This window comes from Setaria viridis, chromosome 7, assembly GCF_005286985.2.
Source record: "Setaria viridis chromosome 7, Setaria_viridis_v4.0, whole genome shotgun sequence".
Classification (NCBI taxonomy): Eukaryota; Viridiplantae; Streptophyta; class Magnoliopsida; order Poales; family Poaceae; genus Setaria; species Setaria viridis.
The window spans coordinates 24,803,706-24,819,300 of NC_048269.2; the positions used below are offsets into that span (position 1 = coordinate 24,803,706).

The 15,595-nt window shown below is 46.4% G+C and overlaps 3 protein-coding genes across 4 annotated transcripts; 2 read left to right on the forward strand and 1 right to left on the reverse strand.

Moving 5' to 3' along the window:
• Positions 1–3,412: 3,412 nt before the first annotated feature.
• On the forward strand, positions 3,413–6,506 carry LOC117862492 (sphingolipid delta(4)-desaturase DES1-like). The gene is made up of 2 exons (XM_034745981.2): positions 3,413–3,845; positions 5,507–6,506. The coding sequence occupies exons 1-2, from the start codon at positions 3,690–3,692 to the stop codon at positions 6,326–6,328; spliced, it is 978 nt and encodes a 325-aa protein (XP_034601872.1). The 5' UTR covers positions 3,413–3,689; the 3' UTR covers positions 6,329–6,506.
• Positions 6,507–8,742: 2,236 nt separating this feature from the next.
• Positions 8,743–12,117, reverse strand: LOC117862403 (uncharacterized). Its single transcript, XM_034745866.2, has 8 exons — positions 11,401–12,117; positions 10,766–10,811; positions 10,590–10,639; positions 10,429–10,470; positions 10,227–10,337; positions 9,926–10,004; positions 9,117–9,188; positions 8,743–9,030 (listed from the first exon to the last, which is right to left on the reverse strand). Exons 1-8 carry the CDS (start codon positions 11,979–11,981, stop codon positions 8,980–8,982), a joined length of 1,032 nt encoding a protein of 343 aa, XP_034601757.1. The 5' UTR covers positions 11,982–12,117; the 3' UTR covers positions 8,743–8,979.
• A 203-nt stretch (positions 12,118–12,320) lies between these two features.
• Positions 12,321–15,371, forward strand: LOC117862404 (syntaxin-81). Of its 2 annotated transcripts, XR_004641984.2 has the most exons (8): positions 12,321–12,540; positions 12,639–12,722; positions 12,812–12,916; positions 13,447–13,596; positions 14,232–14,489; positions 14,579–14,710; positions 14,791–14,948; positions 15,126–15,343. XR_004641984.2 is itself a non-coding variant. In XM_034745867.2 (7 exons), exons 1-7 carry the CDS (start codon positions 12,463–12,465, stop codon positions 15,270–15,272), a joined length of 954 nt encoding a protein of 317 aa, XP_034601758.1. In that variant the 5' UTR covers positions 12,323–12,462; the 3' UTR covers positions 15,273–15,371. The 2 variants fall into 2 exon arrangements, 1 of the variants encoding a protein (XP_034601758.1); XM_034745867.2 differs by lacking the exon at positions 14,791–14,948 and having other exon boundaries at positions 12,323–12,540; positions 15,126–15,371.
• The last annotated feature ends 224 nt before the right edge of the window (positions 15,372–15,595 follow it).

Genomic DNA, 15,595 nt, shown 5'->3' on the forward strand with positions numbered 1-15,595 from the left:
TTAACGTGCACAACATATGTGTATTGAACATGAAAGTAAAAGTTTCATAGGATCAAGTTGTGATCAAAGGCACGGCTTGCCTTCTTGGACTTGCTCTAGCTGCTCGTAGTCTTCAAAGTCTTGACCTTTGAATCTCTTGAACCGCGGTCCTTCTATACGCATCACACGAGCACATACAAGCAAATAATAGAATAAAATAAGAAAACAGCAACCAAACAGTAGCACCAGAGAAAAACAAGATCATAATATTAATCTATGCGTTAAGAACAACTCATAGACGCAAGAAATGCTAAAAATGGATCTAAAACGCTAAAGATATGAACTAAACAAGGTGTAAGGGCGTATCTGCAAGAAAACTAGACATCTAGAGGCTAAACTTGAAGAAATAGAGGACTAAAACATAAATACGCATATAAATCGAAGGTTTAATATGCAAAAGAGCAAGGCTAGGATGGCGAGCACTATTTTGCAAAAGCTTAGGGGTTAAAATAGAAGAAAAAGGTTCTAGATCTAATTACTTTTGAACTACGCTGAGCCGCGGGTGCAAAAACCACGAAAGCTAGGGACTCTTTAGCAAAACGCACGGCGCGGCGCGGGGGTTGACCGGTATGGACTGGGTCAGATCTGATCCGGGCCATCAGATCTAGATCTAGCAGCTGCGGTTGTCAGGACTAAACTCGGTCGCTCACGGGCGGCACGCGATGGCGGTGAACCTCACTGGAACTTGCTCAAAATCGAGCCTCGGTTTGCAATGGGAACTGGTCCATGAGGAAGCGGAGCGCACGGCGAACCGATCACGGTGTTGTCGTGGTGGATTGTGCGGCGGCGACAACGCGCGGCGCGGCGGTGAGGATGGGGACTCCAGCGAGCTCGTTTGCACGAAGGGAGATGCGGGGAGGCACGAGGACTTCATGGCAGCCTCCTCACCTCCTTGCGGTTCTTCGGGTAAAGACCATGGCGATGGAAGAGCGACGGCGGCGGCAGGCGTGTGCGGTGCTCGGGCTCGGGTAGAGGCGGCGCTGGAGAGCTTGAGGGCGTGGCGTAGGGTTTGGTGAGGCCAAAGGGTGACGGCGGCTACTTATATAGCCCGAGGAGGTGGACCTAGGTCTGCGGGCCCAAGGTGCGGGGTGGCTCAGACTCGGGTCGGAGTCCAGCGTGGAGACGGCGAGAGGTAGGGGATCATAAGCGGGCCTCGGGTGTCAACGGTGGAAGCGGAGGAGCTCGGGTGCAGTGCGAGAGCGGGCCGACACGAGAGCTAGGTCAAGACGCTGGGCGGCTGCGCTGCTGAGCCGAAAGAGAAAGAAGCGGGCCGGAAGAAAGAAACAGGCCGAAAGGAAGAGAAGGGAGGGAAGGAAAACAAAGAGCTTTCCTATTTGTTGACGCAAAATCCTAACAATGGTGGACCCTGCATCACCACATGAGGACCTGGGAGATCTGCGTAACTCCAGTTCAGAATCCAAATCGGCGCGCGTGGTGTGCGCGGGCGTGCCAGTCAATTTGACCATTCAACTGACAAGGTGGAGATAATTCTCTCGAAGTTCGATGGAGTCGGCCGATCGGGCCGATATGATCCTTGCACAGTAGCGATAATGGTGCAACAAAATAAATCATGGCAAATATATCGGTTGTGAAGCCGATTCCAGTAACTTGATGAATGCATCGGCCATCCAGCCTATTTAATATAATTTACAATAACCATCAGCTAGACGGCTGATAGAAAATAGGATGTTGTTGAGTTGTTGCTCCACTATAGCTAGAGCCACAAGCCGATGAGATCTAAACTAACATCACCACCAATATTTCTAGGTGAAACCACAGCGAAGCGCCCGGTAGTTGCTGTCTAGAAATATTTAGCAGAACGTTAATCTGAACCCCGCTAGCCAGTGAATCCAATCACAACGGAACTTACTTCCAACAACACTCGAAGGATGGCCAAGATTAAGATGCAACAGGCTATTAAAAATGGATCTATCATCTATTTCGACAGAATTAATAACAATTAATATGTCGTAAACGGTAAGATGACAGAACAGATAAATATCAGCCAGTACAAGCTTAATTAAGGCGGGATAACTGGCGAATACCGTAGATGGAGACAGAAGCGATGCGCCGTAAGTCGAAGATCCAAGATACTCGATAACTAGTAGATGAAACTAGACGAAACCACAGCGATGCGCCCGGTAGTTAAAGCCTAGAACACTTGGTGACGGAACTTGCAGCTTGCTGGAGGTTGAGGTCGATGCAACCCAGCTTGCTAGAAGGAACTCGTGGAGAAGCTACATTACTCCTACTCCTCATGCAATGGCGTGAAGCCGAAAAGGTAAATAAAAGATAAATGTGTTGTATATTGATCCAGACCCTTTATATTTATAGGGCGGATGGCCTTTGACGTTACATAATTGGCATCTAACCACGTACAAGGCAAGTTACGTACACAATCTTTTCTAATCAAAATTCTATCTCTAACTAAACCAACTCTATCTCTAATCAAGCTTATCCCTAACCAACTCTATCTCCAGAATATTTTATTTTATAAAGCAACCTCCCATACGTGAGCTTCTCTTGGATGCCAAACTATTGGAACTTTTACATCATCGGCCGATTCATTCCTTTCAGAGCATATTTCCTACATTCGGTGTCAACACAGGTCCCCCAGTTTCGGAGTATGAAGGCTTCATGTTCCGAAACTAACTATAGAAGTTCGATAATTCGGTGTCAACACAGGCCCCCCAGTTTCGGAGTATGAAGGTTTCATGTTCCGAAACTAATTATAGAAGTCCGATGCTTGCCTTTAGAGCCAATGATGTCTGATTGCCATATTCAAAGCCACGTTGACTGCTCTTGAAATATAAAGAACACCAAAAATGATTCAATCAAATGAATTCAAGCATAAATTCGATTTCAAACCAAAAATAACGTACTAGCATGAATGAACTCCTATAATTTATTAATTTATTTTGAAAAAAATTTAAATGCCTAAGAAAATTTAAATGCAAGACATATGCAACTAAATTCTAATAAATTTTATTAAATTGCAAAAGTTGAAAATTAGGGTGTTACGTTGGTAACGGCGCAGTGCTGCTGAGGGAGCAACCGGTCAAGGTCAGGAACTCAGTACGGCTGTATACCGGTGCATCTCTGTTTTCCAAGGGCGATTCTCTGCTCAATCTCATCATTTTGTTTAAACGTTGCTGCTGCTTCGGAGATGCTTATCAATTCGGCCCACAAGGCCCATCGATCGTACGATTTTGTTTTGTTCCTGGGCCTCAGATAACCCAATTGTTACCACCTCTATTTTCAGGCCCAAACCACCACCCATGACATGTTATTGCTTCAATGACATGTTGACCCCACCATAATGCCAGCTCAACATCAACCGCGACCCGCGTCACGTTCTCTTGCAGCCAGGGGCACGTTCATGCTCGTCGTCACCCCCGGGATTCCCTGAAATAGACAAATCTCTCCCACCCCCTCCGCCGCTGCACGCCTCCCACCCATAGACGGGACGGGAGATACTTCCATCAGCAAAGATAGCACACAGGATTCGCGCCGCCCGTGGGAAAAGGAGGCGACGAATCCAATCCACCCACCCGCATTCGGCCGCCACCCCGTGCCATTGCCGCTGCTGCGCCCGCGAACCGCCGCCATTCGCGGGGCCAGAGGGAGGGAGGGAGGGAGGGGAGGGAGCAATGGGCGCGGGGATGGAGGCGGACGAAGGGGTGATGGCAACGGACTTCTTCTGGTCGTACACGGACGAGCCGCACGCGTCGCGCCGCCGGGAGATCCTGGCCAAGTACCCGCAGATCAAGGAGCTCTTCGGCCCGGATCCGTGGGCCTTCCTCAAGGTGCCGTGATCTGCCTCTTTTCTTCGCTCTGCTCTACGCGTCTGCTCTCTCTTTCCTGTGTGCTTTTGTGCTTGCAATGGGGAATTGGGGATTGAGCTTGCCGGAAAGTACAATTCATGCTGTTTTCTTTTCCTACGATGCTGGGCGTTTGCGATGATGTGCAAGTTGGGTAGCTTCAAAGCCGAGATCTCTAATTGCCGTACCCGAATTCCGGATCAGTATACGGTTTTATACTGTTTTTGGTGGATTACTTTGGCATTGTTTAGCTTCTAGTGCTTACGTTGCTGGAGTTATTCTCAGGAATCTCCGCATGACAAAGCGACTGCAGTTATACTTGTTTGGAGTTTCCCATTTTCTTTTATTAATTGCTTGTTTCGGAACAGTTAACTACTTAGCTTGTTGCCCTTGTCTTCAACCTGCAAATGTGATGCGCTTGGAAACTGTTAAGCTTGGGATTTATGGTGCAAAACGGATAAACTAGTAATTAAGCAATACATTTAAAGCAGAAGCTTCTTCCATTGAGTTGTCTTATACAGCGATAACGAGCCTAATAGAATTTATTTAGGCGCCAACCTTTCTTGTTGGCCCTGGATCAGTTCCACACTTCGAACAGTAACTTTCATGCCTGAAATGCTAGTTGCTTCTTCCGATTGGCTACCGGGCCCTTCCTATCAAGTTTCAAGGCATGGAATAAACCTATGCTGTTATTTCAAGATTATGATATTAGAGGACCGACTAACAAATGATAAAGATCCATTCTGTCAAACTCCTCCTTTTTACTCTAACCTCTGATTATCTATAGTTCTACACTTTCATTCCAATTGCCTCCTCCTTTTTACTTATTTGAATGTGGGCGCTGAAAGGAAATTGAGTAAGTATCATATTTTTGGAAAGCCCTAACTACTTTTTCCTTGAGGGATAAGCCCCCAACTACTTTGCCCATCGATATATCTAGCTGCTAAGCCTGCTTCACCTTCTGTTTTGCATGACCAATTTGGGATGTTACTTCTAGTAAATCAACCCTAAGATGCAAACATATCTTTGGTGCTGTCTCATGGTGACACTTTGGCAACAACCATAGGAAACATTTGAGAAAAGTAGAATTCTTTTCTTTTTTCTGTACATACGGTCATTTGCAAGAAATACAAATCCACTCACACACATCTTTGCTAATACTTGAACATGAGAAAATTCTCAGATGATCTATATCTATAGATTTCAGTAAAATCTGAATTTGTAACCACACAGACACAAACTCACTCAGTTACTATATCCTTCACTGTTGCTCTGCAGCTGTTTGCTTTTCCACGTTATGTCTCCTTGCTAGTAAGAAATTTCGGATTCACATGCAAAAGTAGTGCCCATATATCCCTTTCACCAAACAGCTGTTGCGCTGGCCATTGAACTTTGGCGAGGGCAGCTAGCAACTTGAAACAGCCACAATCTCATGACCCTTGTTTTGAAAAATCAGGGGACTTGCCATCCTGTCCATAAGCTGTATTTTGTTGTGCTGGAAGTTCGTGTGTACCTGTATGACACAGTATGGTCCTAACTGTCAATGGCATTCGATTTACTATAAGATATTACTGCAACAAGTAGCCCTTTTTTCATTGAGTTTTACATGTAATGTTTTCTGATGGCAATATCAACTTTATCTGCAGATTGCTGTGGTCGTTTCACTTCAGCTGTGGACTGCCACATTCCTCCGAGATGCCAGCTGGTTGAAGCTTCTGACAGTCGCCTACTTCTTCGGCTCCTTTCTAAACCACAACCTGTTCCTTGCAATCCATGAACTGAGCCACAACCTCGCCTTCACAACCCCATCCCTAAATCGCTGGCTAGGCATCTTTGCAAACCTCCCCATCGGAGTCCCCATGTCCATAACATTCCAAAAGTACCACCTGGAGCACCACCGGTTCCAAGGCGTGGATGGCATCGACATGGACGTCCCCAGCCAAGCCGAGGCGCACGCCGTGAGGAACGCCGTCAGCAAATCCGTGTGGGTGGTGCTCCAGCTTTTCTTCTACGCGCTGAGGCCGCTCTTCCTGAAGCCGAAGCCCCCAGGGCTGTGGGAGTTCACCAACCTCGCCATCCAGGTCGCGCTCGACGCCGGCCTGGTCTACCTCTACGGCTGGAAGTCGCTGGCGTACCTGATCCTCTCGACGTTCGTCGGCGGCGGCATGCACCCCATGGCGGGCCACTTCATCTCGGAGCACTACGTCTTCAGCCCCGACCAGGAGACCTACTCGTACTACGGGCCCCTGAACCTGATGACATGGCACGTGGGGTACCACAACGAGCACCACGACTTCCCGAGGATCCCCGGCACCAGGCTGCACAAGGTGAAGGAGATCGCGCCCGAGTACTACGACAGCCTCAGGTCGTACAGGTCGTGGAGCCAGGTGATCTACATGTACATCATGGACCAGACGGTGGGGCCGTTCAGCCGGATGAAGAGGAAGGCGCCCAAGAAAGACTCGTAGTTGTTTGGCCTCCTGCACCCTGTGGGTGGAGTTTTTGCCATGTATGAACTCTAGCAGAGATGTGTTTCTGTTTGTGTAAAACCTGTCGATTCGTTGGAACTGTGCTACGACAAGTTTTGCAACTAATTTTCACGCTCCCCACGTAGTATCAAACAAATCTCAAATCTGATTGCTTTTCGATTGTGTGTCACTTGATGCATGTTGAAATTAGATGATCCGTCGCGTGTTCCTTTCCCTCTCGCCCTCCCAATGATCGTGGCCGCTCTGGGAGGCTTCGGAGCGCGAGACGCCGAAGCCTGCCCGTGGCGTACAACGGCGGCGTCGCCTCGTGACCACGCCCGATCCATCAGCGAGGGATCTCCGGGCGCCGAGCGCAGAAACCGGTCGAGCCACGAGGGCGACGACGAATCAATCAAGTCGTTGCGCCGGCCCACGAGGCCACGACGCCGAGCGCCCCCTGGCACAGAACAATTGCCAGCGGAGTAGCGGACGACACGCGAGCGAACAAACCAACCCTCTCCGGGCGCGCTCGGTGATCTGCTCCCCGCCACCTTCTTCTGGTGGTGGCGGCGACTGCGGGCCGTGACCGGCGGCGCGGTTTCGTGCGGAACCAGCAAGCCCAGAAGCACGCAGTAACGACACACGAGTCCACCCCAGCGCCAAGGAAACTCGATGGTTCCCGATAGCTCCCTCCTTTTGCCAGTGTGTTCTTTGCAGAATGGATTCGTTACCAAGACTGGAACCTAACCGCACGGACCACCAGATCCGCCGAAAGTCTCACAGAACCGGCCGGTGTACGCGCTTCCTTCAGTCTCACCAAAAGAAGCATCGGCAGCGAACGTCTGCCTTTTTCGTCGCACAACGAGAACCTTTTCTATCTCCTACTACTAACAGAACATGGAAACGACAATCGGCACAGATTGACAAATGGGCCCATAAACTCCCTGCATGAATCGGACCCACATGTCAGTCGGGTTCAGTTTAGCACCTCATCAGAAGCGATTGACGAGGAGATCAGCTTCTGATGAGGCGCTCACGACCGTCCCTTGAACGCCGACGCGGCGGAACAACTCATTTTCAAAGCTTTACAGATCAGCTCCGAGGTCGCGTCCACACCACACCACACCGCGCCGCGGCTACTTTTTTTTTTATATATATCCCTCCTCCCCTCCAGACGCACGACAAAGTCGGCAACCGCCGCCGCCTCACATTTTTCTTCCTTCCTCCTCCACGAGAGCACCGGCGGCAGCGGATTCCTCCCGACCGAGAAGAGGAAGAAGAAGATGGGCGGGTTCGATCTGCAGGTGAAGGAGCGGACCAAGGAGCTGAAGCACCTCAAGGCCGCGGCGATGAGGGGCATCAAGGCGGCCGGCGAGTCGTGCAAGAAGGCGTGGAGCAAAGTCAGGAGCAGCATCAGGCGCTAGGGCGTCGAGTTCGCGAGGCCATCCCCATGGATGAACTCTAGTGTGGTTTTTCTGAGTTTTGAATGTGGTTTTGGTCTTGTTGGATCTATTTATTTGAGCGACTTGATGTGAAAATAGTCTGTGGCTCTGTGCGTAACTGCGTATGGCTCGTATTTATCTTTTGTTCGCCCCTTGTGCGTGATTTTCTTCATGCTCTTCTTGCGGTGGCGAACTTTGCAGATAGCGATAGATCTATTACCGCCGATGGATTCTCCGTTCATCTCGCACTGAGAAGTATGCGTATGCGGAGAATTTCAACGTCTTCAAACAAGCCATAGCCACCGTAGGTGTCGATGATCCGCAACACCTGATCATCGTGGAACCTTCCTTCTCCCACCATCACTATCGAGGCTCCGAAATCACGATGTGCATCTATCTCAGAGAAATCAAAGCAGTTAGCACCAGTTATTAGTCGTTAGCCTGCTTTTGACTGGCAGCGCTGAAACAAACCGGAAGATCTGCCACGAATGATCGCATACAAACTTAGGGAGAGCTGAGAGCAGGAAGGACTATAAATGCTTCGAACCCAGGTTTCAAGCTGCAAAGGGCTTAAGCCTGCTGTATCACCGCGAGAACTCGTGGACTGTTAGACGTAAAGGTATTTCTCCCACTTTTACAGAGCCCGTTGGTGAAAAATACTCCTCCAACACAAAGCCTCTCCAGCCGCAACAAGGGACAATCAATCGAGTTAGCTTATTTTAGAAAGCTTTTCAAGGTGCTACGGGAAAGCTCTCTTTTGGCCACTGAGTAGGAGCAGGTATTCAAACAACTTTACAGAAAACGAATCGTTTGCCTGACGATTCAAAGAAAGAAATTGGCAGTCCGGACGGATCCTAATTCATGCTGACATCTGGTGCCGTTTACGCAGGCTGCTCGTGCGGAACGACAAGGCTCAAGCGTACCGGACAGCCAGGTCCAAGAATAACGCAAAAGAAGAGAGCACACAGCATGTGAAGAACGACGAGGGTAGCTTGCAAGAGCATGTGAGACAACCTATAACAAACATTTAAAATCCAGCACGCAGGGTAGAGCATGTGAAAACTGAGAGTAGCTGGAATTCAAAATTCTGCTGATACAATTAGCTACATAAAAAACTTGGTAACAAACAGCAGTTCAATATGCTAGGCATGCTCTTCCTACAGGTCCATGAGGAATAACTGCAGGGAATTAGGCTCTGCACAGGGCCGACTACTGCAAAGGAGCATCAGGATCCAATCTTTTTTGGATTGCAGCTGCAGCCTGATAACGAAAAAGATTTGCTAAGCTATAGGAGTATCTGTTAACCCATTAGATCAGGCTTGCAAGTTGAGAAAGAAAGAACATACCTGAAAATTGCCCAGCCTGTACTGATAGTTCATTTCCTCGCGTAGACGGGCCTGCTCCTTCATGTCTTGAGCCTAAGAGCGAGTAAAACACAAGATAATCACAGGTTAATTCGCTTTCAGTTACTATGTCCTAGTACTACTGTAATGTTTCCACATCAATATCCTTATCAGAAAAATAATCTAGAGATAGATAAATACATTATTTACTAGAACATGTATTAGTATTATAACACATGGATTGAATAAGAAGAGAAAAATAAACTCATGCCACCTTGGAATCAAGTATTAAACAATAAGGTCCAAAACAGTACTTGACGCTAAATTCATTTCAGGTAAGGAATGGACATAACTAGGTGACTAGGATACAATGAAAGATCTTAAAAGGTAGTACATTTGTACACAATGGACAGGGATGCCTGTGCAATCAAACTTGGTGGTTGGACACAAGTATAGATGTCAACTACAAAGTCTTCGTATACTAATTCAGAGAAAGCGCTGTTATGTGCTGACATTTTATTTGATCTAATTCAGAGAAAGCGCTGTTATGTGCTGACATTTTATTTGATCGCTTCGGTCACATAGTGCATTCTCAGTCCATTGCACATTACTTATAAATAACTATTCTCTTTGGGGGGCTTGGGCATTACACATGACACTACAGTAACTGTTTGTAGACCGTATCGACTTAATGCTGGATCATGGTTTTAAACTAATAGCAAAACCTTCATGAGCATTGTAGTATTTAATTGATGTTTCAAGGATAAATTCATAAATCGAGACAGACAAAAGAAACGCAAAATTAATCTAACCAGTCCAGCTTGCATAGAGCGTTTTAAAGCTTCCACTTCTTCCTCCTTTCGTCGTTCACGTTCCTTCAACAATTCTAACCTGCATGATTAAAAAAAGTTAAAAAAAGGAACTGCTCAACGCATAATAGACTCCAAATCGAATTAAATACAAGTGTTTTTAAATATTCCCATCATAGAACATGCAAAAATGTTTGTGTAAAGATAACAGCAAACAGAATGATAATTGTTGCACCATGTTTTTTTAAAAATTACATGGATAATATTGTAGAAAAAACAACAAAACAAATTCACGTTTGCACACCTTCGCTGTTCCTCATCATTAAATATTGTACGTTCTGTCACTGAGGTCTTTAAACCCTTCTTTGTCTCTTTCTCCATTGCTTTGCGATGATAAGCATCTAAATTATAATATCTGAAAGATAACAGAAATAGATAAATGTTAAATCCCTATTCTGAACTCGCCATCTAATTCAAAGTTATACATAGAAGACAAAATCCATTACTTTTTCGATGGGAAAGTGGCTGTGTTGTGATCCTCCATGAACCTGAGATGCAGACACCATATGTTAAACACCCTTGGAAAATCAAGGATACAGTAGGAAATATAGTACATCAGAGGGTCATGTAATTATTCAAGTGACCTCAAAACAGTAGAGTAACTTACGCCTTGAACATTTGCTTCTCTTCCCAGTTTGACAATGCTTCCAAATTAACCTGTGGCCACATTAAAAAGAAAACTAAATTGAACAACTGGATTACTTTGGTTTTAGATTTTAACATAGACCTCCATCCATGCCTCACTGTGTGTATTAACATGTACAAAACGAAAAAGAAATATACCTGCTTGACTTCTGATAACCATGCAGTGAACTCTGGTCGCTTGCTCCTACAAAACACTTTGCACAATTAATTTATAGAAATGTGGTAGAAATAATTTGGTATTTCATATGTAATTATTTACAGCCTGCTCGGTACAGAGGCTACGGCTGCGCTGCAGCTGCAACAGCTGATACAGCAACTGACTGCTGCTATTTGAGCCTGCAGCCGCTCAATAAGCTGCAGCGAGCATAGATACAACATGGTGTTGAAATGTTGGATTAAGCAAGCAAAGTCCCACATAACATATAGCACTGAATAGTAGTATAGAACTGTTTATAAGTAAATTGGATATGTGGATGTAGAAACATTTCTAAAAATTTTCTACGCTTAGTGTCCCTATGAACTTTGAAAGGTGAACTCGCAAAATCTGCATGAAATCTAAGTAGAATAGGAGCTTCATAAACTCTAAAGATACTAACGAGCATTCCAGTAATGTTGAATTATATCTCATCTTCACTTTTAGTAAAGGGAGACAACATTTGTATATTTCACATTGAATTATACAGTGACACACGAACAACAAAGTACAACTGAAAATTTTGATGCAAATTCATAGCTTAATATGCCAAACCCTGAGTTTCAAATGAAGCACTCACCACATGTCGACCTCACGGATGATACCATACTTCCCCCACGAGTTGGTCACGGCGCCCTTCTTCCCCAAATCCTTCTTCTCCTCCTTCCTCTTCTTCTTCTTCTCCTTCCTCCTCCTCTCCCTCTCCTTTTCCTTCTCCTTCCTCTTCCGCCTCTCCTTCTCCTTCCTCCTCCGCCTCCTCTCCTCCTCCTCCCTCTCCTTCCTCCTCTTCCGCCGCTGCCTCCGCCTCTCCTCCTCCGAATCCAAGTCCGACTCGCTCTCTGACTCCGCGCTGGACCTCGAGTACGATGACTCGGACTCCGACTCCGAAGACGAGCCGGAGCTCTCGCTGCGGCTCCGGCTCCGACGCCGGCGCCGCCTCTCCTTCTCCTTCCTTCGCCGCTCGCCTGAGTCCTCACCGGAGCTCTCACTCCCCTCCTCCTCCTCCTCCTCCCGACGCTTCGACTTGCCGCGGTGGCCCCGGTCCCGACTCCCCTTCGAGCGCTCGTCCCTGTCGGCTTCTACCGACTTGCTGCCGCTGCGGGCCTCCTCCTCCTCCTCGCCTCGACCATCACGGGGCGAGCCGTTCTGGTCCTTCGCCATGGCGTCGCGTGACTAGGGTTTCGCGCCTCGCGGATGCGAGAAGGGAGGTGGCGAGGGCGAGACAGATCGGCTCGCGAGAGAACCGCGAGCGGTGGCGGCCGGGGACTGGGCGGGCGGGGAGAGAGAGGACGAAGTGGCTTGGTGCCTTGGCCCTTGGTGGCGTACGCCTATTTTCCCCGTGTTCACTGACAGGTAGGTCCGTCTTTATCAAACAGTTTTGTGGCCCCACAATTCGGTCTCTGATACCTCTGACTTCTGTACACGTCTCCAACTTCGCGACCCGTCTCCCTCTCGCGCTCGCGCCCACCTCGCCGCCCGATCCGACGCGCCGACGCCGCCCGCCGCCGATCCAGTGCGACGCAGTCGGCGCTTCCTGCCGCCCGCTGCGCTTGCATCGTGCGAGCGGCGCATCTCGCAGGCTCACGAGCACCCGTGGATCTGACCGGAGGAGGCCGCGGCTGCTGCTGCTGCTGCCTCGGCGATGTCGAGGGTTCGGGACAGAACGGAGGATTTCAAAGAGGCCGTCCGCGTCGCCGCGCTCTCCCATGGCTACACGGAGGTAAGCTCCAGCCCAGCCTCACCAGCCCCTTCCCCTCAGCGTACGGACGAAAGCCGAATGATCCCCAATTCGTCTCGCTCCGTTGTGTTGCTGTGCAGGCCCAGCTGGCCGCGCTCACGTCGTCTTTCATCATCCGGAAGCCGTCCCCCAAGTCGCCATTCACTAATGCCGCGATCAAGACGGTAGGAGTCTGTGGTGAATGTGTTCATGTGTTGTGGTGTGGTGAGGCAGGTTTCGTCAGTGATTGATGATGGGTTGTGTCGAATTGCAGCTTGAGAGTATCAGGGAACTGGAGAGGTTCATAGTGAAGCACAGAAGAGACTATGTGGACCTGCATCGCACCACGGAGCAAGAGAGGGACAACATCGAACATGAAGTAAGTTTCACGCTGTCTGCGGTTGTTTGTTTTGATTTGCCATTGGTTCTCATATGATGATGCAGGTAAGAAACCTAAAATGTCTCTGTTACTCGGCAACCTGTATGCTTAATGACCGCAAGTCATTTCTTGTGTTCATAAAAAACTTCAGCTAGTGGGTTGTTTGACATTATTACAAAAGATACATGTTGCTGTACGGTACAATAGTTTGCCAAATATTATTTTCATAATTGTGCAAATCCAGTCTCGGACTAAGTTTATTGAAGACCATGGCCGTAAAAATTGTTGAACAGCATACATAGATATGGCAGTGATTCATCCTCTTTGATGCTCGCACATTCAGGTTAGGTAGATTGTTCAGCTTTCTCTTCATTCTATTAAACTATGTTTGGACATAGTGATGGGCATTCCTTGTATATGCACCATCCTATATTCCTTTTGGTCCACAATGTATTGATTCATGTAATATTAGGCTGTTGCTTTCTGTTTTTCAATTTAGTACCTATGTCTAATTACTAAATGTACATTAGGTTGGTGTTTTTGTAAAAGCATGCAAGGAACAGATTGATATCCTAAAGAACAGGATCCATGAAGAAGAGAAAAATGGAGGTGCAAAGACATGGCTTGGCACTAGGGATGCGAGTTCCCGTTTGGACTTGATAGCTCATCAGCATGGTGTGGTATGGTTGTTTTCATCACCATTGGTGTTATATAAGCTTTGGATGTTCTGCTGCATTAATTTGTTTTTTGAGGGTATGATAAAGAAATAGGTAGCAGAAGAATATGTTTTTGGGCAGCATTTGTGATCTGAATGTGTTCCATTCAGAGAATTAGACCAAGTAATTCCTTAGGGATTACTTGTGACGCTTTTGATGAGCAAAGATGTTCTTTCATTAGAACCAGCTTGCTTAATAGATTAAATCATCCTGTTGAGGATTGATTGTTTCCACATTTCCTTTCCAAATATTTAAGTTGGTTGTATATTCTATGAGTTGGTGGCAGGATATCAAACCTCCATCATTAGATATCATTTGATAGAACAAAAAATATTATGCTGCTTGATTTGTAGAGGACAGCCAGTTGTAACAAGTGAATTTGAATAATATCTAGTTCAAGTTTCTTGTTCAGAGCTGCATAAGTGCATCATTCAGGCAAACACATTGGTGTGTTTTTCTTTATTATTTTTTTCTATATCCAAATTGTAAGTAGCAGTCAAGCATCAGTTTCTGAACTACCCTGTTTGGCAGTAGTTTAGGGATTTTATGTCCATCTACACTCTACAGCAAACTGATCGTGTTGTCTACAATTTTACCAGGTTCTAATTTTGAGTGAGCGTCTCCACTCGGTAACTGCACAGTTTGATCGTCTTCGTTCCATGCGTTTTCAAGACGCTATTAATAGAGCAATGCCTAGGAAGAAAATTCAGAAGAAACCAGAAATCAAACCTGCTGAACCATCCAAGTCTAATCTTGTTCTAAAATCTGATGTATCAAAGATTGGGGATCAGGAAGTATCTACTGCACCCATGAGGGTTCAAGAACAACTATTGGATGATGAAACAAGAGCTCTCCAGGTAATATGGTATACAAATTATGTACAAGTGAAAAACTTGTCTATTTTACTTAAAACTACCATGCATTTACATCCTAAAACTCTTCTCAGGTGGAGTTGACAAGCCTTCTTGATGCTGTCCAAGAAACTGAGACAAAGATGATGGAAATGTCAGCACTTAATCATCTTATGTCAACGCATGTTCTACAACAAGCTCAACAAATTCAGTATTTATATGACCAGGTAGAAGATTTTAATAAGCTTGTTCTACCAGTTTATATGCAGTACATGCTGAACTTGTGCTTTCATATTTGTACATATAGAATGTCAGAATCTACCCAAAAAATGGATAATTCACACATGAAGCGAGTCCACGAAAGAGCTTCTTAACAGTGTCTAGAATTAAATCATTTGTCTCCATCCACTGGACTATTAAGGATCTGTGAAGTTTGTGCTCCCGTGTTTAGAGTACCATCCCTAGGTACGTTGCTGTAAGACATATACTTGATGACCGATCAACTGTTAAGTGTGATATTTTGTGTGTGTCCACAGGTTCCGATTTTTCCTTTAACTGGAAGAACCCATAACTCAGATAAGCACTATATGAAACCTGATTGTTATCTGTATACCATCATAGAACATCTTTGCATTATTTCAGGCTGTTGAAGCTACGAATAATGTGGAGCGCGGGAACAAGGAGCTATCCCAGGCAATCCAGCGCAACAGCAGCAGTAGAACCTTTCTCCTCCTCTTCTTCTTTGTTCTCACTTTCTCTGTTCTTTTTCTTGACTGGTACAACAACTGAATTAGCACATGAAGACATTGTAATTGTTTTGTTCATGCGAAATGATCACATTACCAAAAACCATCTGCCTCTCTAAAGTCTAAACTGACCTTTTAGCCACTCTGGATTACTTCCCAACCGTATTGTTCACTGTGCTCTCTATCTGAATTTGCTGGGATTTTTAGTTTCATTTTAAGTGTGCAAATGTACTAAAGATGTGGGCACTGTACTGGGTCTGTGTAAATTTGGTCGTGTACATGAACGAGACGTAAAGATGCCGTTTGGAGCTTTCAATCACTTGTAGATAGGCAAGTTCCGACGTCTGTCTGCAGAATGTATTAGCA